Source organism: Chiloscyllium plagiosum, unplaced genomic scaffold, assembly GCF_037043375.1.
Source record: "Chiloscyllium plagiosum isolate Xiang-an unplaced genomic scaffold, Cpla_swu_hap1 HiC_scaffold_10, whole genome shotgun sequence".
NCBI lineage: Eukaryota > Metazoa > Chordata > Chondrichthyes > Orectolobiformes > Hemiscylliidae > Chiloscyllium > Chiloscyllium plagiosum.
The window spans coordinates 52,267,495-52,290,664 of NW_028270148.1; the positions used below are offsets into that span (position 1 = coordinate 52,267,495).

Sequence of the window (23,170 nt, forward strand, 5' to 3'; positions counted from 1 at the left end):
CTGAACATTCCATCTGAGCAACCTGTTAGATTCACTAATATTCCTTTCAGATGCAGTTTGTGCCCACAATGAGGATGGATATAAGCTCCAATTAGTACTGATTAAACAACAAACTATCCTTTGTTAGCCTCTTGCATTTGGAATCCTGCAGCAACTGAATCTGGGGTGTACTTAACGTGAGAATTTCACGTACATGCAATCATGTCTGTATTCTTCCAAACTGTTCAAAATTTAAGTGCATTCAGCTGTCAATTTGACTATATTCAGAAATTCAAGCTGCTAATTCTTGCCAGGACCCTTAACATGCTTCTTACACTTCCTGTGCAGATGGGTTGAACAAAGACTTTGGGAAATTAAATTTGAGAACCCTCCAAAATGAGCAATGTGAATACCCTCTGCCCATTAATTACACTGTCGGCAGGATTCCAGTTGTATTGCCTGCTCACTTCAGTGGTTCCAGTGTCCAATTAATGCTAACTGCAATGCAAATCAGTCAGGTGCATCAGCAGACAGCAAAAACTATGATTGACTATAACATCGCTTAAAGATAGCCTGCATTGCTTAAAACTGACCTGTATTTTTTTAAATTTGTTCTTGGAATGCCAGTGTCATTGGCTAGGCCAGCATTTATTGCCCGCCCTCTGACTGCCATTGAGAACATGCTTGTGAGCATCCTTCTTGAACCACTGCAGACCTTCAGGTGTAAGAACACCTGCTTGGGAGGATGGTAGAGGCATGAAACCTCACAACCTTTAAAAAGTATGTGGATGGGCACCTGAAATGTTAAAACATTCAAGGCTTTGGATCATGTGTTAGAAAATGCAATTGGTATCGATAGGTCAGAGCAGATTTGACGGGCCGCAAGGCCTCCTCTATGCTGTATGGCTCAGTGACCCCGTATGACTATGGCTGTTAGGAAGAGAAGTCCAGGAATTTGACCCAGCGACAGTGAAGGAACAGCAATATACTTCCAAATCAGGATGATGAGTGGCTTTCCCATGTAACTGCTGCACTTATGCTTCCAGGTTATAGATTGTTTAGAAGGTACTTTTGAAGGAGGATTGATGAGCTAATGTAGTGTGCTTTCTTTATGGGACACGCTGCTGCCACTGTGCATTGGTGGTAAAGGAAGTGAATTTTAAAGATGGTGGATGCAGTGCCACTTAAGCAGGATGCTTTGTTCTGACTGGTGTTAAACTTCCTGAGTGTTTTTGGGGAGCTGCATCCAATTCAGGGAAGTGGATTGTCAAGGGAAGTCACTTCTCCCTTACCGACTGAAATCAGCTCTTGTTAGGGCCAAGATTGTATTGAGGTTAAAACCACGAACAACTACCATACACAGCAATTCATGAACATCTGCTATGGATTCTCCTAACCAGTCCCTCAGCTTCCTTATGCCATTACAAAACTGATTGCGCTTCTCAATATTCTTTCAATAGTAGGAACTCAATTAACAAGGGTGTCTATTATTAAATGTAAGCAAATGGTGAGGATGTTCAGCTTAGTACTAGAACAGTCACATGACCAGAGTAGCAGGTAACCTCATTCTGTAGCAAGGATTCAATGTTAAGCAAAGGCCCACAATATTTTCATTATGGGAACATAAGATTTGGACAGTAAATGTAATTCATTAGAGTTTTTAAAATTTGTCCGGAAAAGGAGAAGTGCACATAAAAATTGAATCCAACGCCATAAAACAAATCTTTCCTTTTTTTAAGCACTTTTCATATAAGTATAAAATAAAGAAGATTTCTGGCACTAAAGAAGGCCAGTCAGCCCAACGTGCCTGTACTAGCCAGAGAGTTGTCCAGTCTAAATTCCCACTTAGACCATAAAACCATAAGAAATAGGAATAGAAGTAGGCCATTTGACCCCTCAAGCCTGTTCCAATATTCAATAGGATCATGCCCGATCTGGCAGTCAGCCTTAAATATACACAACAACTCTATCCCCACAGCTTCTTCATTTGTAGTCCTGTAGGTTATGCCATTGCAAGTCAAAATCTATTATTTTTAAAAGATACAATGAGCGGTTGTGCATCTACCAAATCAGTGAGTTCCAAAATACCCCATTACTCTCTGGTTGAAAGAAATTCTCCTCGACTCGCCTTTAGCTCAATTATTTCAAATCAATGCTCCTCGGTTATTTATCTCTCTGATTATGGAAATATATTTTCCCCATCCACCTGATAATTTTATATATGCTGACTAAACCTCTTCCCTCAGCTTTTTATGCACTGCAGAAAGCATCCCCAGCTTGTACAATTGTTCTCCATTTTCAGGATTAGAGGCTTTTAGCAATGTCCTTGTAAATCTCTTCTACACCGTCTCAGTCACATCCTTCCTGTAATGTAGTAACCACAAATGCACAAAGCAGCCTTGTGGTCCCTCAAGGAGTATGGCATCGGCTGGGGGCCTGAGTTGGGGCTTTGGTGGTCAGCAGCAAGGTGGCTGGTGAGCCCAATGAGCAGTGTCAGTGAGATCAGGCAGCCCCAGTTCTCCCAGCATCTAAAGGGGGAGATTGAGGCAGCACAGAGAGCGAGCCTGACATTGCTGAACTTTTAAGAAGGACCTTAGTTTTGAACTTTGAACATTATTTCTTTATTTTCCTATCTTGTCCCTAAGATGGCACTGAGAATGGTGACTTTGTACACTTTTCACTGTACTTGAGTACATGAGACAATAAAATCTAATTCTAATGTTCTAGTTGCAGTCCAAGTCATTGTTAAAACAGTTAAAGTGTAAATATTTATACTCTGCCTCAACAAATAATGGACAATATCCCAATGCCTTCTTAACCACTTTATCCGACTTTCACGATGTTAGGATATCCCATTATGCTTCATAGTGACTTTCTGTTATTTTAATGTAGAAGAAATAAAAGAGCAGGAGACTGTTAATGAGAAAAGAAACACATTTTCAGACCAGCTTCTTTACTGCCTCAAGCTGTAAACCGCTGTCACTTTCTTTCTTAGCTTATTCCCCAGCTTTAAATAATCCCACTGACAAAATTAACCACGAACCACTTCAAACAGAATACTTATGTTTGTTTTTTTTTAATGCTTTCTTGTACTCAGAATTATTTTTGTTTACTTTGTAACGTTTTGAATTGTGGCCATTATGACAGCATGTGTTGCTCAACTTGTTTTTCAATGGGTGGTGATCTGGTATCACTGCTACATTGGGCGTCCTCCCAATCTAATATCTGGTAAAGAATAAACAGAACAGAATTCTGAAATGCAGGAAAGCAAAGTCAGGTACAATGATCCCAATGCTATTGGCAAGGGTTTATGCGTGTTTGATTCGGTTTAGGTAATGTACACATTTTCATAAAACTATTTTAGCTCAAATTACTCTACTTTTCAAGTGGTACAGGTCACATTTCATGGAGTTTCTAATCATTTTCTACAGAAAGTGTTTGATTAAAAAAGCTACTTTTAGTGGAGCTTTAGAAAGCACAAGCCAGAAATTTGTAAATGGCATTCCTGTTTTTAAGTTCATGAAATAGGATTTTAAGTTGTAGATACCTTCCTGGAAATATCTCAGGAAACATATTATTGCCATAGAGGGGGTGCGACAAAGGCTCACCGGACTTGATCCTTTGATGGTGGGACTGTCCAATGAAGAGAGATCGGGCAAAATGGGCCTGTATCCTCTACAGTTTTGAAGAATGAGAGGTGATATCATTGAAACAAACAAAGACTTAAAGGAATAGACTTGGGAGATGTCGACAAGACTAAATCTCTGGTTGGGGAGTCTAGAACCGGGGGAGACAAAATTTAAAAACAAGAGGATGCTAATAGATGAGTAGGAATTATTTTACTGAAAAGGTTGTGAACCTGTAGAATTCTCCATCAGGGCTGGGGAGACCCAGTCTTTGAGTATGTTTACAGTAGAGATTGATAGATTTCTGATTACCAGGGCTTACGGGGTTATAGGGATAGAGTGCGTAAAAAGCATTAAAGTATTCAATCAATCATGATCATATTGAATGGCAGGACAAACTTGATGGGCTGAATGACATAACCACTAAATTGAAACTCCTTGTATCAAAGGAAGATTCCCCATTTAAATGTATTTAATATCGGAGATGTGGTCCTAGTCATACTTTCAGATATCACATTTTGTATCTTCCTGTAATCAACCACTGCTGGCTTGTGGGTGGCTGGGATAGTTTGTTACCATCAAAGTCTATGGGAATGTCTAATATCAATGGTAGAAGAGAACTGCTATAGAGTCTTAACAAGAAGAGGCAAATGTCTCACAAAACAAGGCATCATTTATTGCATGCTAGCAACAGGTACAATTAATATTAACGAGTTAAGCATATCTCTCACACCTGTCTCCATTAGAAAATCATGTAAGATTCCCTGTTTCTTCACCTCGAGGCTGTGTGACATCAACAGATTGAGTGAATCTAATGCCAATTCAACATTAACTCTTGCAGAACCATTACCTCATACAACATACTTAACCCATAATCTCCCATTCAGAAATGAAAGGAAGAAAGGACAATGCAAATACCAGAACAGCAATGTGGGAAAGAACCAAAAAGAATAGGTTTTGTTTTTCCTGTTTGCTCTCAAATAAAGCTACATTTCGAAAATAGTCAGTTGATTTTTGCAAGATCAATTGCCACGTACTCACTCATGTTTCCTGCCTTAAAATGGCCAGCTTGTCTTTCCTAACTTTCCTCGTGTTTCACACAGCCGTTAACTATCCAAACAATTACAAAACAACTTTTATACCGGGTTTCCAACTACTTTATAACACAGTGGGTAGCACTTAAAGAAATGGGTCATAATTTTTCCACAGCTAAATAATGAAACAATTTTATTTGGGTGTACTTAAAATTGGGTGTAGCTCGATAACCATACGTAAAATGAAGCAATAATTACTTAGCAAAACAGCATCACTGTATTGATGTTTTCATAATTTCTTAGGGCTGCATTTAGTTTAAGCTTACATGGAACACACAAGTCTTTCATCAAAATGATCCTGTTGGGAACTGAGAATTCTGCTTTTAAAAAACATATTCCAAACTATGTGAGGACCAACACGTATGCGCACATCCACAAAAACACACAGTACCTTCCGAGAGCCCAAGGTTTATAACTATGTTTAGTCTAAGCTAGATATTTGATTTAAAAAGTAGTCATTTGTCACTGGAATGCCAAGACTGCTCAATTTCAGCTTCACCAAACCCTCACAACAGCTGTTAAAGTTATGGAATTGACAATCACTGCATTCCATGCATTCATGAAATAACCGTAATTCAAAGTCAGACAAAGGAAACCACAATAAAGTGGATATCTAAGTTACTTGCTCTAGTGTTCTAACAGTGGTAGCAAGTAACAACGAGGTTTATTGATATCTAATAGAAAGATCTTTGCTTCTGACCTGTCAATACACTATACCAAGCAATGAGTGCACTATGTTCAGTTCTGGGTTCTGTCCCTCAGGAAGGATATGTTTTCTTTCGATGGAATACACTGCAGAATTTCGATTTAGTGATTCATGAATTGTAACCAGGTTATTATTATTTGTAAAGGGAAGTTGCTTAATTGAAGAATAGGTGGATGTTGTAGTACACCTTTAAGTGGATGTAATTATGTTTATCGTATGCATCATTAGAGGGGAAATGATGCAATGTATCATGTGATTCAGACTTAGTTTTAGGTTGTTCTAAGGAAGCTACCAACTTGACATGTGTACAAGTTCTCCAACAGTGTAATACTGCTCCAACTTCCCAAATTCTTCATAAACAAACTTCCATATTTTTATTTTAACCACTCCTTTTTGCATGGTTGGTGCCTCGATGTTTCTCTACTAAATTAACACAAGGAAAAGACAAGCACAACAGCCCTGTCACAGATATTAATGGACATTCAGAGATGCAGATACAGAAGTTTAGGATGGTAAAGTCAGAGATTCAATAAGAAGTGGGTTGTATATGATAGAGGTGATTGGCATTTTGGGTGTAGGCTGGAAACTCTTTATTGCTTGGTATTGCCACTGAGGAAGCACTGGCTGCTACAGGTGCTATACCCACCTGAGACTTAGGATCACCGATGGAGCCAAGCAGAATGGAGTGACAAAATGGGTGGAGGGGGGGCATTGGGACAGCAGTCACCGGGGAGTAGGGAGTCAGCAGCAAGGCCATGGGTAGCTGTCAACAGGCTTTAATCAGAATGCCTTTGAATGGAGGACTCCTCTACCCCCAGCCGCTGGGTAAGTAACAGCGACAGTGGAATCAGGCCCAGGATCTCGACTAGTAGCAGAAGGGCAAGGTCATCTATGAGTTTTCCCACTGCAGAGTTTATCAATGCAATGGGAGCAAGGCGGGGGGGCCCTACCCATCATTCTTCCTGCCCAACCCCTAAACCCACCAGGTGGAACAGCATTTCATTTTACCCAACCATGAAAAAAAGAGTTGGGAATATGAAGCAACATCAATCAACCATTCTTCAAGGTCAGAGTGAACTGGGAAGCAGTTGCCTTTGACCATAATTTTTCTTCAACCATTTTATACAAGACAGAGTTGAGAGAGAAGTTGACAATTCAGGAGCAGAATTGCTGGCAGATTTTTGTCTTTGGCTTAGAAGCCCTAAATTCATGGGCATTGTGCCCTCACCCGAGACACTTTGGAGGCCATATCAAAACACAAAACAGAAACGGAATATGGTACTTTTACAACGTGCATGTATCTGTATTACATTAGACGGTATATTTACCACTGTCTATTGAATCATTGAGACCTCAAATAGCCAACATTGTAACGGTAAAGTCCATCAGCCTTTTCTTTAACTGGAAATTTAAGAGACAACATAGTGGGACATCAAAACCTTTTTCAGCTTAAAACATTTAAAAAGTCAAATTTACATCAGACATTTAGTGCAGCTAATGTGCAGAAGCTGCGGTGGAAGATCATTGCTTGTAGGTGATATTGTTTGCTGACAGTACACAGCACAGAGAAATAGACATACACACCCATTGGGCACAATAAACTTTCCAATTTGGACATTATATCATCCACCGTTCTCCATGTCATATACAGAGCAAGTTATTGGTGTCAGTTTTTTTCCAATCTCCATGTCATACAGTCATAGAGTCATAGCGATGTACAGCACAGAAACAGACCCTTCAATCCAACTCATCCATACCAACCAGATATCTCAACATAATCTAGTCCCATTTGCTAGCACTTGGCCCATATCCCTCTAAACCCTTCCTATTCATATACCCATCTAGATGCCTTTTAAATGCTATAATTGTACCAGCCTCCACCACTTCATCTGGCAGCTCATTCCATACACGCACCACCCTCTGCGTGAAAACGTTGCCCCTTAGGTCTCTTTTATATCTTTCCCCTCTCACCCTAAACCTATGCCCCCTGGTTCTGGACTCCCACACTCTAGGGAAGAGACCTTGACTATTTATCCTATCCATGCCCCCCCCATGATTTTATAAACCTCTATAAGGTCACACGCCAGCCTCTGACGCACCAGGGAAAACAGCACCAGCCTACTCAGCCTCTCCCTATATATGTCAAACTCCTAAATTTGGTGATCAGCTTTATTTTAAATATTTTACCACACACACTAAAATAATACCATTCATAATACCTAAACTCAAGGTGACTTATGTGCACTTGTACTATTCATTATAAATTTTCCAATTTTTAGTTCACTATGAATTAAAAACTGCAATGGGACTGCAGATTTGTCTCAGTTCCACATATCCCATTGGCTGTGAGTCCATTGGAGACAGTGGTCTTGCAACATTGGAGGAAAGAAAAGGTTCCACAACCGTAACTATTGCAAATCTTAATTTGAAAACATTAAATGTTAATGTTTGAAAAGGGTCTACTGTCCTTCCTAAAAATACCAAGCCGGAGCTGGGTAGTGAGACATGCAAATCACTGTGACAGAAGTGGGGACTGCAGATGCTAGAGATTAGAGTCAAGATTAGAGTAGTGCTGGAAAAGGACAGCAAGTCAGACAGCATCCGCAGAGCAGGAAAAATCGACATTTCAAGGTGCAGTGGGGAAAGACCACCGTCTAACGTCTGCCTGCCAAAGAAGAACAGGGGGCCCACTCAGTAAGTGGGCTCTGCTGAAGCCTAAACTAAATATATGGATGGTAAACGTACAGACCTGTATATATGAATGATTAATTCCGATCTCTGTATGTAAAGAAATGCAAGGTGCGCCTATGAATGGCACCACCAATTGTACAGATCATCAACATATTTTATGAATAAAGTATAGTTTTGAAATAAATAAAAAATCCGACGTTTTGGGCAAAAGCCCTTCATCAGGAATGAAGAAGGGCTTTTGCCCAAAACATCGCTTTACCTGCTCCTCTGATGCTGCCTGACCTGCTGTGCTTTTCCAGCACCCCGCTAATCTTGATGCAAATCACTGCTCCCATTCACAAGCCAATGGAAATTTTCTGTCGAATGACAATTACACTGTGAAGAATAATTACAATTGCTAATTAGTTTTGCATCACACATACAATAGAGAGCTATTGACACTAACCAAAGTCATGAATTTCATAATCAAAATTTCATCTCATCAATAATGACTGGAAGTGACCCATGTCCCACTACTGAAACAACAATACAATGGGGCATCATAGCCGTTTACAAATTAGAAGTTACATTTTAAAGATTAATTAAACATTAAAAAGTCAGCTTTTCATTAGCTATTTTATACTGCACCAGTTCCCATGTAACGTTTTGACCAGGAACTCTTTATCTTCCCCTCCTGTGAGAATTCACAACATACTAGAACAGATGTTATAAATTTTGAATCCAACACTGAGTTTCACGGACTGCAAAGTGTGTGTTGACAACCCTAGCAGAGGTGAGTAAGCCCTGTGGGATTTTCCATGCATTCAGCTCAAAGGGAAAGAAAATCCTGAAAAGTCCACTGAACTCCCAATCTGAATTCCCAGCAGGTCCCACGGTTTGCAAGGTTACACGTTGGAAGTGAAAATTCTTCGAATCTATGCTTCAACATCCAGTAAAATATCAGAATGCATTAGCATCAGCAGCAACGGGAAAACAAAGCCCGATCTAAGATGATTGACCTTGGCTTACAATGCTACAGAGGTTAAAGATATCCTTTAACAAAACAAAGTCAAATCATGTTTGAACATATGAACCTCAGTGGGTGAAACATTCAGTGCTCAAATGAAGCCCAGTTCCTGTGGTTTCTTCAAATGCTGTGCACATGCTTGTCTTAGCTGATTGCATAAACCACAATGGGACTCATGAAGTCTCGCGACCCTTTATCTCACAGTTTTGCACATGGAGATTACAATGAATGAAACCTCTTCTGCAAATGGGATGAGATGAAATAGTGAATAAATATTACCACATCTAACTGGTGTGGATTCGTCCACTTCATTGGTCACAGACTCTAATTCCTTTGTTAGGTCACCAAGAGGATAACTAAATCATAATGTGAGGTTTCTTTTCCACACCCACTCCCATAAATTGTTTAGGGGTAAATCTTTGAAGCTGACTTCTGAGTAATGGTGACTAAATATATCAGCGTTGTTGTAATTCTTACCAGTACAGAATGAGAAATGTACAGAATACTGACCAGCCTGGACAGAGTGGACATTGAGCAGAGGTTTCCATTTGCAGGAGATACCCAAGGGCACAGCCTAGGAGTAAAGGTAATACCCTTTAGAACAGAGATAGCCGGAATGTGGTGAATCCTGGAATTCATTGCTAACAGAAGGCTGTGGAGGCCAGGTCATTAAGTATATTTAAAACAGAGATAGATAAGTTCTTGATTGCCAAGGGGATCAAAGGTTAGAGGGAGAAAACGGGAAAATGGGGTTGAAAAACTTCTCATCCATGATTGAATGGCGGAGTAGACTTGATGGGCTGAATGGCTTATTTTCTGCTCCTATGTCTTATGGTCTCATGGAGAAAGGTCAATTCATAATTCAACTCAGGAAATGTGGATTGAAAGTAATGCATTTTACTTTAGGGGAATCAAATTGTCAAACAAAGCATTAGATCATCCAATATTTTGTAGATTATGTGTCACTCCTTGTGAATATTGAATCTTTTTCTCTCTTGCCTTTTATGTATAAATAAAATAAATTGCAGTAAGTCAAGAGTTAAAACTTTAATCTATCCAGCTTTTTCAAGCAGCTGGCAGTTGACCCAATTTAAATGACTTGATGATAATCGATGGAACAAAATGAACTCTTGCGTAAATATTTCATATTCCTGGCTTCTTGCACAGGAATTCTCCTTTGGTTTCCTAGCAACAGGACTGCCTGACATGACCTTCCTTGGAGCTTAATATCAATTTTCATAGACCTAGTGCATGGATTATTCCATTTAATGAATATTTAGCAAACAAAATGGCTCAGAAAAGCTAAGTAAACCGATCAAATAAGGATACATTCCAAGAATCACAGCTTCAAGGCATTTAATTGGCAATGATTCACGCGTCATTTCTCTGGCTGTGTCCATTAACCTGAGGAGTACAGGAAGAGGAAAATAATTAGCATCAGTAAAAATAAACAAATTCTTCAAATAGGCAGCAAACAAAAAGAAACTAAGCATTATCTGCAATTTTGGAATTTTCTCCTTTCTTTACAAGAGACTAAAACTGGCGCAAAATAGCAAGCTGAATAGATAAACGGCATTCAGTTCAGTTCCAAGAGTAACTGCTAATGGAAAACAATAATTCCTGTACGGTTATGAATAAAACAGAAAATAACTTGGATTTATACCACACCTTCAACCTCAGCAAGATGTTCCAAAGTGTTTTACAGCCAATTTGTTAATTATGAAATGTTATCACTCCTGCTATAGCGGGAAGCATGGCTGTTAATTTACACAGCAAGATCCCACAAAAAACAGCAAGATAAAAACAGTTTATCTGTTCTTAGGGTACTGGTTGAGATATAAATGTTATTCAGGATGTCTCTTCAAATTATACCTCCAAAAGACAGCACCACAACATTCTCTCTGTCCTGTACCCATTGTCAGCCGAAGAATTGTACTCAAGCCCTGGAATGGGGCGAGAAACTTCCACAATTCAGGCCAATCTACCAAGCTACACTGACATAATGTGCTTGTTTTACAATTTGCTCAAGGCTTCTTTCCATTAAAATCAGGCAAGATGAAACTTGGGTGTTGGCCAGCTAATGCCTGTCTGATGGTAGATTGGTACTTTTATGCCATGGCTCCATGTCAATATTTAAGACCAAACTGGATTGGTACACAGCAAATAGGACTAAGAGAATGAGAAAGCAAATGTGTTTAGGATTATTTTCATATGGGATGGTAAACACTGAGAGAGAGAGAGAGAGTGATGATGCTGTTCCTTTAACAAGGTTATGCTGTCCTTGGTTTTTTTCCCGGGAGGTCGTAAAAATATAGGTTCTGGAAAATCTGGGCTAGGATGGGTTCTAGGCCAATTTGATTATAGCTAACAGATACTGCCTCAGGAAAAAGGCTTTCAAGTTTTTTTTAGAAACACTTGTACAATAAAAGGGGAGTGGCCAGTTCTCCCAGCTCAGCTTTTCTCTGGTTTGGTTTGGTTTTGGCAGTCTGGCTATTCACTGAAAGCAGTTTTGAGGCTGCTGATCCAAGGAACAGGTACATGGAAGAGGGTGTTCCATGCTATCATATCTCTCTCTCTCGCTCCTGTAAGACCCTGTGTTTGCTTTTACCTTTTGTGCCAAGGGGTGTTTATGGGGATTGTTGCAAGTATTTGAAATAGCATCATTAAATTAGGATCATCTATTGGGATTTGGGACAGGTTAAGTTATTCGGTATTCTGTTTTCTTTTGATTGTGTTTCATTTTGTAATATTGTAAATAAATTCTGTTTTGTTTAAAACTAAGTGGCTTGACCAGCTGCTCCTGGAGTATCAGCATTACACCTGCTTAAGACAACTGGCAAAGTTAGGGTTTGGGCTAATTTTTTGACATGTTTTGAGGGGGTCTAGCCTGGTCCATAACAGAGGGGTTGGGCTGAATGACCCAGTTCTCTTGTCTAACATCAATATATTTCTCTACATCTGAGGGCAAATTGGATTTGAACTGTCACGGAACTGATTTAATGACAAGAGTGGCATAAATCCAATTACTTATCTGAAATCAATAATCAACATTTGCCATAAGTTTCTTGATTGATTAAAACAAGGCCAGCAGATAGGGACTACATGTGTCAATCCCAGTTCAGTTCATCTATTTTGTGAAGATGGATTAACTGACTCAGGCTGGAGTGATTTGCACAGTGACCCGAATGTAACACTCTAAAAGTAACAATGTCAGGATTCTATTTACAGGAGTCAGAGCTATTAAAAAATCCAGCAGAACCATTGGGCCTTGCCATCTTCCACCAAAATAGTGCATTATACAGGATTATCTTGGAATGCAAAAGTAGCTCATGATTCAGTTTGTCCAGATGAATGATAACCCATCTCCCCTAGCTCCTTCACCTCTAATATCAGGTGTGTCAAGCTTGTGGTCTTCTTTGTCATGAAGATCTGCCTTCCCCCTGGCTCACACAACCATATTTATTCTAAAGAGTGCCCTGTTCTAGACCTAAACTCACATTAATCTCCATTTTCTCCTCCATTTCCCCTCACGCTCTCAACAAGCTCATCTTGCAATGATAACCAGCTTCTTCTCCATCGAACACATTCAGGAATGCTCAGCATATCCTTCCATGACTAGGATGAGTGAAGTGAATGTACCGTCGCCTGATTTGGAATGGCACAAAAATAGATGGGAAGTCAAATAGTGAGGAATACACAAAGAAAGAGAGTCCAGAGGGATGTAAACTGTTTGAGTGAGTGAGCAAAAACTTGGCAGATGTAATATAATTGAGGGAAATGTGAGATCATGCATTTTGCCAGGAAGAATAAAAGAGCTGAATATTATTTAAATGGAGACATACTGCAGAAAGCTGAAACATGGATTGAGGGAATTGGGGGTTCCTAATGCATGACTCACAAAAAGCTAGCATCCAAGTTTGGCAGGTACTGGGGAAGTCAAACGGACTATTGGCCTTTGTTTCAAAGGGAATGGAGTATAAGTGTAGAGACGTCCAACAGAGTCATAGAGTCATATAGAATGGAAATAGACTCTTCGGTCCAACCAAGCCAGGCTGACCATGTTCCCAAACTAAATTAAGCCAACCTGCCTGTGCCTGGTTCACATCTCTCCAAACCTTTCCTATTCATGTACTTAGAGTCATAGAGATGTACGGCATGGAAACAGACCCTTCCGTCCAACCCGTCCATGCCGACCAGGTATCCCAACCCAATCTAGTCCCACCTGCCAGCGCCCGGCCCATATCCCTCCAAACCTTACCTATTCATATCCCTATCCAAATGCCTCTTAAAAGCTGCAATTGTACCAGCCTCCACCACATCCTCTGGCAGCTCATTCCATACACGTACCATCATCTGCGTGAAAAAGTTGCCCCTTAGGTCTCTTTTATATCTTTCCCCTCTCACCCTAAATCTATGCCCTCTAGTTCTGGACTCCCCGACCCCAGGGAAAAGACTTTGTCCTATCCATGCCCCTCATAATTTTGTAAACCTCTATAAGGTCACGCCTCAGCCTCCGACGCTCCAGGGAAAACAGCCCCAGCCTGTTCAGCCTCTCCCTGTAGCTCAGATCCACCAACCCTGGCAACATCCTTGTAAATCTTTTCTGAACCCTTTCAAGTTTCACAACATCTTTCCGATAGGAAGGAGACCAGAATTGCATGCAATATTCCAACAGTGGCCGAACCAATGTCCTGTACAGCCACAACATGACCTCCCAACTCCTGTACTCAACACACTGACCAATAAAGGAAAGCATACCAAACACCTTCTTCACTATCCTATCTACCTGCGACTCCACTTTCAAGGAGCTATGAACCTGCACTCCAAGGTCTCTTTGTTCAGCAATACTCCCTAGGACCTTACCATTAAGTGTATAAGTCCTGCTAAAATTTACTTTCCCAAAATGCAGCACCTGGCATTTATCTGAATTAAACTCCATCTGCCACTTCTCAGCCCATTGGCCCATCCGGTCCAGATCCTGTTGTAATCTGAGGTAACCCAAGATTTTTAAATGTTATAACTGTACCTGCATCTATCACTTCCTCTGGCAGTTCATTCTACACACCAACCACTCTCTCTGTAAAAATGTTTCCCCTTTTCAAATCATTCTCTTCTCAACTTAAAAGTATGCCTCTCTAGTTTTGAACTGACCCACCTTTGGGAAAAGACCTTTGCTTTTCACCTTAAGATTTTATAAACTTCAATAATGTCACCCCTCAATCTCTGATGCTCAAGTGAAAAAAGTTCCAGGCACAAGAAAGGATTGCAGATGTTGGAGATTAGAGTCTAGATTAGAGTGGTACTGGAAAAGCACAGAAGGTCAGGCAGCCTCTGAGGAGCAGGAAATCAACGTTTCAGACAGGACTCCTTCATCAGCCTTTCCAGTACCGCTCTAATCTTGAAAAAAGTTCTAGCCTATTTTGATAACTCAAACCGTCCACTTCCAGCAGCATCCTGATAAATCTTTTCTGTAACCTCTCCAGTTTCGTAATATTCTTCCTATAATAAGACAACCAGAGCTGCACACAGCACTCCAGAAAGTCCTCACCAACGTCCTGTACAACCTCAACATGGCATCTCAAGTCCTTTTCTCAAGCATGCTAAATGCCTTCTTATACACACTATCTACATGAGATGCAAATTTTAAAGATTTATGTATCTGAACCCCTAGGTCTTTCTGTCCTACAACACTACCCAGGGTCCTACCATGAATTGTAAATGTCCTGCTCTTGTTTGTTTTACCAAACGCAATTCCTCTCATTTATCCAAAATAAACTCCATCTGAAATTCCTCAGCCATTGACCCAATTGCTCAAGATCCCTTTGTATTCTTAGATAACATTAATGTCCATTCTACCACTAATTTTGGTGTCATCTGCAAACTTACAAACCATGCCTCCTATATTCTCATTCAAATCATTTATAAAAATGACAAATAAAAGTGGACCTAGTACCATTCCCTGTGGAATACTGCTAGTCACAACCCTCCAGTCTGAAAAACAACCTTCCACCACCATCTGTCTCCAATCATAAGCCAATATTGTATCTAATTAACAAGCTCACACTGAATCCCATGTGATCTAACTTTACTAATTATTCTACAATGCAAAACCTTATCAAAGGCTTTACAGAAGTCGAATTAAACAACATCTACTGCTCTGCTTATTTCCTCAAAAAACTCAATCAAGTTTGTGAGGTATCATTCCCTCACGCAAAACCTTGCTAGCTATCCTTAATCAGTCCTTCCCTCTCCAATGCATGTAAATCCTTTCTTTCAGAATCACTTCCAACAACTTACTCACTACCGATGTCTCCCTCACAGATCTATTGTTCCCAGCCTTCTCCTTATTGCTTTACTTAAATAAAGGCACAACATTAGCCACCCACTGGTCCCCCAACACCTCACCAATGGTATAAATAATACAAAGTTTCTGCTGGGGGACCTGCAATTTCCTCCCTAACTTCCCATGTCGCCATGAGATGCACTTGATTGTGTAAAACTATGCAAGACACTAGTCAGGCCACACCTGGAATACTATGAACAGTTGAGATCCTCTTACATAAGGAGAAGGGTGTTGGCATTGAAGGCAGTCCAGAGAAGGCTCACTAGATTGGCCACAAGTATGGAGGGATTTTCTTATGAGCAAAAGTTGAGTAATTTGGGCCTTTACTCACTGGAGTTTAGAATAATGAGAGAAGACCTTATTGAAATATTATAAGATTCTTTGGGGGTTTGACGCAAAAGATGCGGAGAGGTTGTTTTGTCTTGTGGAATACAGGATATAATCTCAGAGTAAGGGATTGCAAAGTTACATCCAATTCCTGAAACTGATTTTCTCTCCATTAACACCTTGTCAACTCCCAAACCAAGTATTTTACAGAACTCTACATTTGAAACATTCAATAAGGTTCTGCTACTGCCCAGGCATCTTAACTAATCACACAAGACATGCCATGTGACTACAACATAAGTAAATTTTCCCTCCTTGTCTTTCTTAATCAGTCTGCAGTCTTTCATATGCTTAGCCACATTACACTCCTCCAAGTCTTTGTATTATTGTCCAGCTGGCTGGGACTGCTTTCACCTGGTTCCATTCTTAGTGATCCAGACACTGCCAGAGAATCACATATAATGGCTTCTCTTCTAGCCTTAAACCATTATTACTGTATCCCTCAGGGAACTGTTCCTGGTCCCATCTTCTCATTTACATGATGTCTCTTGGCATATCATCTGAAATCAATGTCTTGGGTTCCATATGGCTGCTGACAACACCCAGCTCTACTTGACAAACTCCATCCTCAATCCCTCCACGGTCTGCAGATTATGAAACTGCTTCTCCAACATGCAGTGATAGATGAGTTGAAGTGTACCCTATTTAAATATCACAAAAACCGAATCCGTGGTTTTCAGACTGCACTATAAAATTCAGCAGCCACCATTCCATTCCTCTCCTTGGAATGGCCTGAGGTTGAATCGGTCTGTTCCTTGCACCTTGGCATCATATTTGATCCCGAGATAAGTTTCTGACCACACAGTCAATATCATCATAAGAACAACCTATTTCCACCACCATAACATCATCTGATTCTATCTCAGCCTTGGCTCATCTGCAGGCCAGCTCCCTCCATTTTAACCTCCATAAACTTGAAGTAATTAAGATCTGTCCACATCTTTACTCAAACCAATTTCCCACTGGCCTGTGTTTGCTGACCAACATTGATACTGGGTTAAGCAATACCTTGGTTTAAAACCAATTCTTCCTTTTCCAATTCTTCTTTTTATCTACCTCAATATTTATAACCTTCTCCTGCCCCATACACCTCTCATATTTCTGTATTTCCTCTAATTCTGGCCTTCCATGTATTCCTAATTTAATCATCGCACAACTGCTAGCCATGCTTTCAGTTACCAAGGTTTTAAGATTTGGAATTCCTTAAAATCTGGCTTTTTCAACCACTGTCTCTGTGCTCAGTGTCACGTTTTGTTTGAAGACATTCATGTGAAGCATCTTGAGACACTTTGTTACATGACATTTGTATATAAATACAAATTGTGATTTTTGATATAATGCATTTTACAACTGGCTTCTTTCACAAAAGAATGCTCTTCTATAATGACAAAGTTAAAAATCATGCAATACCAGGTTATAGTCCAACAGGTTTATTTGGAAGTAGTAGCTTTCGGAGTGCTGCTCCTTCATCTGTGGAGCAGGATCATAAAACACAGATTCTATAATGAGGTGGGGCTGTTACATAAACTCAAGAACATTTATGGCAAGGACTCTTTTTAACTTCACTTCTGGATACTTCCTGGTTTTGGTGCTAATTCCTTTGGTCAATCAAATCACAGGCTAATCTGGAATTAGCTGAACCTTCCTGGTTTTCTAGTTAAGGTGGAAGCGGAAATATGGGGTCCCACTTTGAGGTGAAAAAGTGAGGTATGCTTGTTTTTGGTTTGGTGTTGTTCCTTTAAGATTAGTCACTGCACAAAAGGACAAAATGCAACTCTATGCCAGCGTGAACCAATATAAACGTGGCAAGGATACGCTGGGGATCTAACAAGGCAGATTACTCAAAAGTAAGGGCAATCTATATTATACCATAACATATAAGAGCAGAATTAGGCCATTTGGTTCATGTCTGCTTCACCATTCATTCATAGCTAATATATTTCTTAACGTCATTCTGTTGCCTTCTCCTCATAACCATTGATATCCTTACTAATCAGGTACCTATCTATCTCTATTTCAAAAACACTCAATGATTTAGCCTCCACTAATCTCTGTGGCAATGAGTTCCACAGATTAACCACCCTGTAGCTGAAGAAATTTCTCCTCATCTCACTTCTAAATGATCGTCTCTTCATTCTGAGGCTGTGCCCTCAGGTCCTAGTCTCACCTACTAATGGAAACATCTTCCCCACCTTCACTCTATGCAGGACTTTCAGTATTCTGCATGTTTCAATCTTCCTCATTCTTCTAAACTCCATTGAGTACAAACCCACAGTCCTCAATTGCTCCTCATATGACAAGCCTTTCATCCTCGGGATCATTCTTGTAAACCACCTCTGGACCTCTCAAAGGCCAGCACATCCTTCTTCAGATAACACAATCATCCAAACGTGGTCTGACCAGAGCTTTATACAGCCTCAGCAGTACACCTCTGCTCTTGTAGAATCGAATCTGCATATTTACCTGGGTTGGGGAATCGAGAACAAGAAGGCATCAGTTTAAAGTAAGAATAAATGGGAACTTGAGGGGCAACTTTTTCATAGAGGGTGGTATGCATATGGAATGAGTTGCCAGCAGAAGTGGTTAAGGCGGGTTATTAACAACGTATAAAAGGCATTTGGAGGGGATCCGAGATGGCGGTGATCTAGGAGGATCGTGTTGCAGAGCTCAGCACCACAACACAAGAGGGATGGATTTCTAACCTGCCCAGCCCGGACCATTGTGATATCATGGGACTCTAGAAAGGTCGTGGAGTCCCAGCAAACTGTGAAAAGTTAACTTACCTGTGTTCCTTGCCGTCCAGAGATGCTGAAGAAGGGAGGAGGAGCATCCGAGGCCGGATCCTCAAGATCCTCAGACTCGATTACTTACCAGGCCCTGACGAATGAGCTTGTGAAATCTCGTGAGATGCTGGCTAAACAGATAGAGGAGAAAATGGCCCTGATCTCTGTCATGCTACAGAAGCATGAGCATCAGCTGGGAGACCTGGAAAAGAAGACAGATGAGGTTGAACACAGAGTCACAGTGGTGGAAGCTGATACCAGTTCCTCGGAGGATAGGATCCAAGCCCTGGAGATGCAGATCTGTAGTTTGCGTGACTAAGTGGATGATCTTGAGAACAGAGACAGGAGAAAGAATATTCAGATCGTCGGTCTGCCTGAGGGTAAGGAAGGTGAGCAGAATTTATTGAGGACGGGCTGCCGAAATTCCTTAACTTGGAGGTTGCATTGTGAGGCTTGAAGATCGAGAGGGTTCACCAGGCCACGGCACCGACATTAGGTTTGGGCTAATGTCCTCGTCCTGTCCTGGTACAGTTCCATCACTGCAAAGATAAGGAGAGAGTCGTGGAAGCTTCCAGAATCCAGGGAAAGGATCAGAAGGCCCAAGTTTACGAGGGCTCTAAGATCATTTTCTTCCAGGACTTTTCAGCGGCAGTGATCCAGAAAAGAAAGTCCCACGACGGCATCAACAGAAGACTGAGGGAGCTTGGGATCCAGTACGCTCTGAGGTATCCGACGGTGCTTCAGCCCACCTAAGATGGATCTGTACATCTCTTTGATATGTCAGAGAAGGCAAGAGACTTTGTGGACAAATTAACCTAATCTAAACAATTTAGTATGTACAAATAGCAGTGTTGTTTGGATATATCTGTTTTTTTCAACAAAACAGAGGAAGTCTAGTTGGAGATTTCTTTTCCTTTTTTTATTGGTAATAATTTGGTTTAAACTATGTTTGGCAGCAGTTGAGATATGTACTTTTAATTTCTAAGTCACGTTATACCAGAGGATGGGTGAGGTATTTACCCCTTTTTTCTTTAAAAATTTTTTCTTTATTCATATTGCTATTCCATGGTGTATTTACTTTCTTTTCTGCTTGTGTTGGCAATGCGGGTCTAGCTAGGAGGAGGGAAAATGGTTGGGATGGCTAGATGCCTACTTATGAACAGTTTGGGATGGGTAGTTGCCCCCTTCGGGCAGGGGGTAAGTTCCCCTATTCAGCACCATTGGTGCTTTATATGTTGGTTTGTTTTTTGGTTTTTATTGTTTTTAATCTTTGATAGTTTTGTAGGTTTGTTAAATATAGTGGTTTTAGTTTATGTAGCTTTTATGTTCGATGGATCTTGTGACACTAAGGCTTGGCGATTTGTGGTTCGAGTTCTTCCTCTCTGGAATCTAGATGTTACTGCAGAAGGTTATGGCTAATGGCATGATTAAATGGTGTACCTGGAATACCAAGGGGAGTCACTCACCAATAAGAAGAAGAAGGTACTTTTGAGTCTTAGAAAGGAGAAGGTGGATATTGCTTTGTTACAGGAGGCACATTTGGATGATAGGGAGCATTTGAAACTACAGCAGAATGGCTTGATAGGGGTTATTTTTCATCATTTAATACCAGAAGTAGGGGAGTGGCTATATTGGTTAGGAAGAATCTCCCATTTAAGTTAATAAAGTGTGTTAAAGACACATACGTGAGGTTTGTAATTCTTAAAGCCCTGATAAATGGGGAAGAATATGGTGTTTTACATGTTTATTGCCCTCCAGCTCATCCCCTCAAATTTTTGGTAGATGCTTTTTCTGAACTGATCAATCTCGAGTCCCAGCATATCATGATAGGGGGAGATTTCAACTGTCTCATGGATCCCACAGTAGACAGGTTGCCCAAAGGCCCCTCGATAACCCTTGTACAAACTAAACAATTAGTGGATCTGTGTGTGGAGTTAAGCTTGGTGGATGTTTTGAGGCGTATCCACCTTACAGGCAGGGATTTTATTATTTTTTCTAATCTGCACAGATGTCACACCAGGATTGATTTTTTTCTGAATCTCGTGGCAACCCTTGATTTGGTGGTATCTTGTACGATTGGTAATATTATCATCTCTGATCACACTCCAGTGTATCTGATGTTTAAGATTAAGGACGTTAAGTGGGTTTGAGGTACTGGCAAGTAAATTCCTTTACCCTTAAGGATAATAGGTTTGTGGAGTACTTTTCTAGGGAATTTCGGGTGTTCCTAAACATTAACTCAAGCTCGGTTAGTAGCCTATCCATCCTTTGGGAAACTGCCAAAGCCTATGCCAGGGGGTTAGTTATTTCTTACTCTGCCAGTAGGAAGCGGCAGAAGGCGAGCAGCAGCATCTCCTCAAAGCATGATTGAAGGCAGCCGAGAAGGTCTACTTTGACAGATCCTCTGTGGTGAAGCTACAGACGATTACGGCGCTGTGGTCTGTATTAAATTCCATGCTCACACAGACAACAAAGAAGGAGCTTACCTTTGCAAATCAAAGGTTATATGGGCGTGGTGACAAGCCAGGCAAATACTTAGCATATCTCGCCAGGAAAAGGAGTGCCCCTCAAACCATTATGTCGATTAGGGAGGGGTCTGGGAACCTAACATGTGACTCCAAAAAGATTAAGGTGGCATTCCAGAGATTCTACTCTAAGTTATACTAATCTGAGAGTTGTAAGGAGAGGCAGGCCAAAATGGAATCTTTCTTTAAGGATCTGGAGCTCCCTGGCGTGACCCCTGAACAAGAGTCCTTTCTCAATGCTCCCTTATCAGATCAAGAGATGCAGGAGGCTGTGAAGCAGCTTCAGAGTGGGAAGGCAGCTGGTCCTGATGGACATCCAAGTGAATTCTAGAAGGAATTTATAAACATATTGTCAGGCCCAATGCTTAATATGTTTAATGAATCATACAGCCATGATTGTCTCCAGCCATCTCTAAGAGAAGCCAATATTTTGCTTATTCTTAAAAAAGGAAAGGTCCCAGAGGACTGTGCTTCATACAGGCCCATTTCACTCTGAAATGTGGGCTTTAAAGTCCTCTCTAAGACTCTTGTGTTAAGGCTGGAGACTGTGTTACCTTCCACTGTTTAAGAGGATCAGACGGGCTTCATAAAGGGCCGCAGATCCTCCAATAATGTTAGGAGGCTGATTAATGTAATTCAAGCATGTCAACAGCAGTCAATACAGGGATTGGCGATTTCTCTAGATGCAGAGAAGGCATTTGACCAAGTTTAACGACCGTACCTTTTCTGAACTCTGGAGCAATTTGGTTTGGGCAAAGTGTTTATAAGATGTAAAGATTCTCTCCAGTGAACCTCTCGCTGTGGTCATCACCAATGGGGTACGATCAAGCAATTTTAACATTTTTAGGGGCAGTTGGCAGGGCTGTCCCCTTTCACCACTGCTTTTTACTTTGGTGATTGAACCATTGGTGGAGGCCATTCTTGGGGATCCTAATATATCAGCTCCAGAGGTTAGGTCAAAATTACATAAGATTTGGTTGTATGCGGATGATGTCCTAATTTTTTTTTGTCAAATCCAGCAGTTTCGGTGCCTTGCCTGATACAATGCATCAGCACGTTTGATGCCTTTTCGGGGTACAAGATTAATCTTGCAAAATCAGAGGCTGTGCCTATGGGTGGTCTTACGAAGGAGCTAGGGCTTGAGGGTGAATATCAATTCCCATTTAAGTGATCACAGGGAGGTTTTGTGTATCTGGGCATATTCATTACTCCAGTTTTGGATCGGTTGTTCAAAGCCAATTTTGTTCAAATATTTGACAAAATCAAATAAGACCTTCAAAGATGGCAGGCGCTTCCGGTCTCATGATTGGGTCAGATACTGTTTATTAATATGAATATTCTCCCCCGTTTGCTATACCCTGAACGGATGTTCCCCCGACTTTCAATAAGCAAACATTCAGGAGACTGAACGGATGGTTCAGCTCCTTTATTTGGCATTGTAAGCGGCCTCTCATTAAATTAGCTAAACTGCAACCAATTCACAGATGGGGGAATGGTCCTTCCGGACATTAAAACCAGCAACTAAGCTTGCTTTTATCCTATGTGAGTGAGTGGGCCTGTGGGGACGCTTTTTAAATATGGTTAGATAGCTAAGTATCCCAGGCAGGGTGCCCCCATACTAGCTTGCTGTTTCTGGACAAAATGAGGACAGTTAGGGAATATTACCATAACGCAATAGTTATCAATTGCATGGAGGGCAATTCGGCACAGCAAAGGCAAAACTGACAAAACATCTTCTTTTACGCCTATAGTGGGTATGCCGGGTTTTCAACCGGGATGATGGATTCAGGATTCAAATGTTGGGCAGCTAGTGGTGTGTCTTAGATGGGCAATTTATTTGAGGGAGACACAATGATGTCTTTCAATCAGTTAGCATGGAAATACGAGCTTTCTAACAGGGACCTCTTTTGCTTCTTTCAAGTTAGGAATTTTATTCAAAAAAAACTACACTTTTGATTGATCCCTACAAATCCGACATGGAGAGGAGATTGCTCAGTGCTAAGAGTACACTTTCTGTTAGCACTTCATAT

General features: G+C 40.8%; 1 protein-coding gene across 2 annotated transcripts in view; it reads right to left on the reverse strand.

Moving 5' to 3' along the window:
- Nucleotides 1-23,170, reverse strand: part of vash2 (vasohibin 2) — a 166,665-nt gene that overhangs the window by 80,727 nt on the left and 62,768 nt on the right. For both annotated transcript variants that reach the window (XM_043695855.2, XM_087991340.1), the window contains exon 4: nt 10,432-10,506. In XM_043695855.2, coding sequence (XP_043551790.2) covers nt 10,432-10,506 — 75 coding nt within the window. The remainder of the gene's footprint in view (nt 1-10,431; nt 10,507-23,170) is intronic.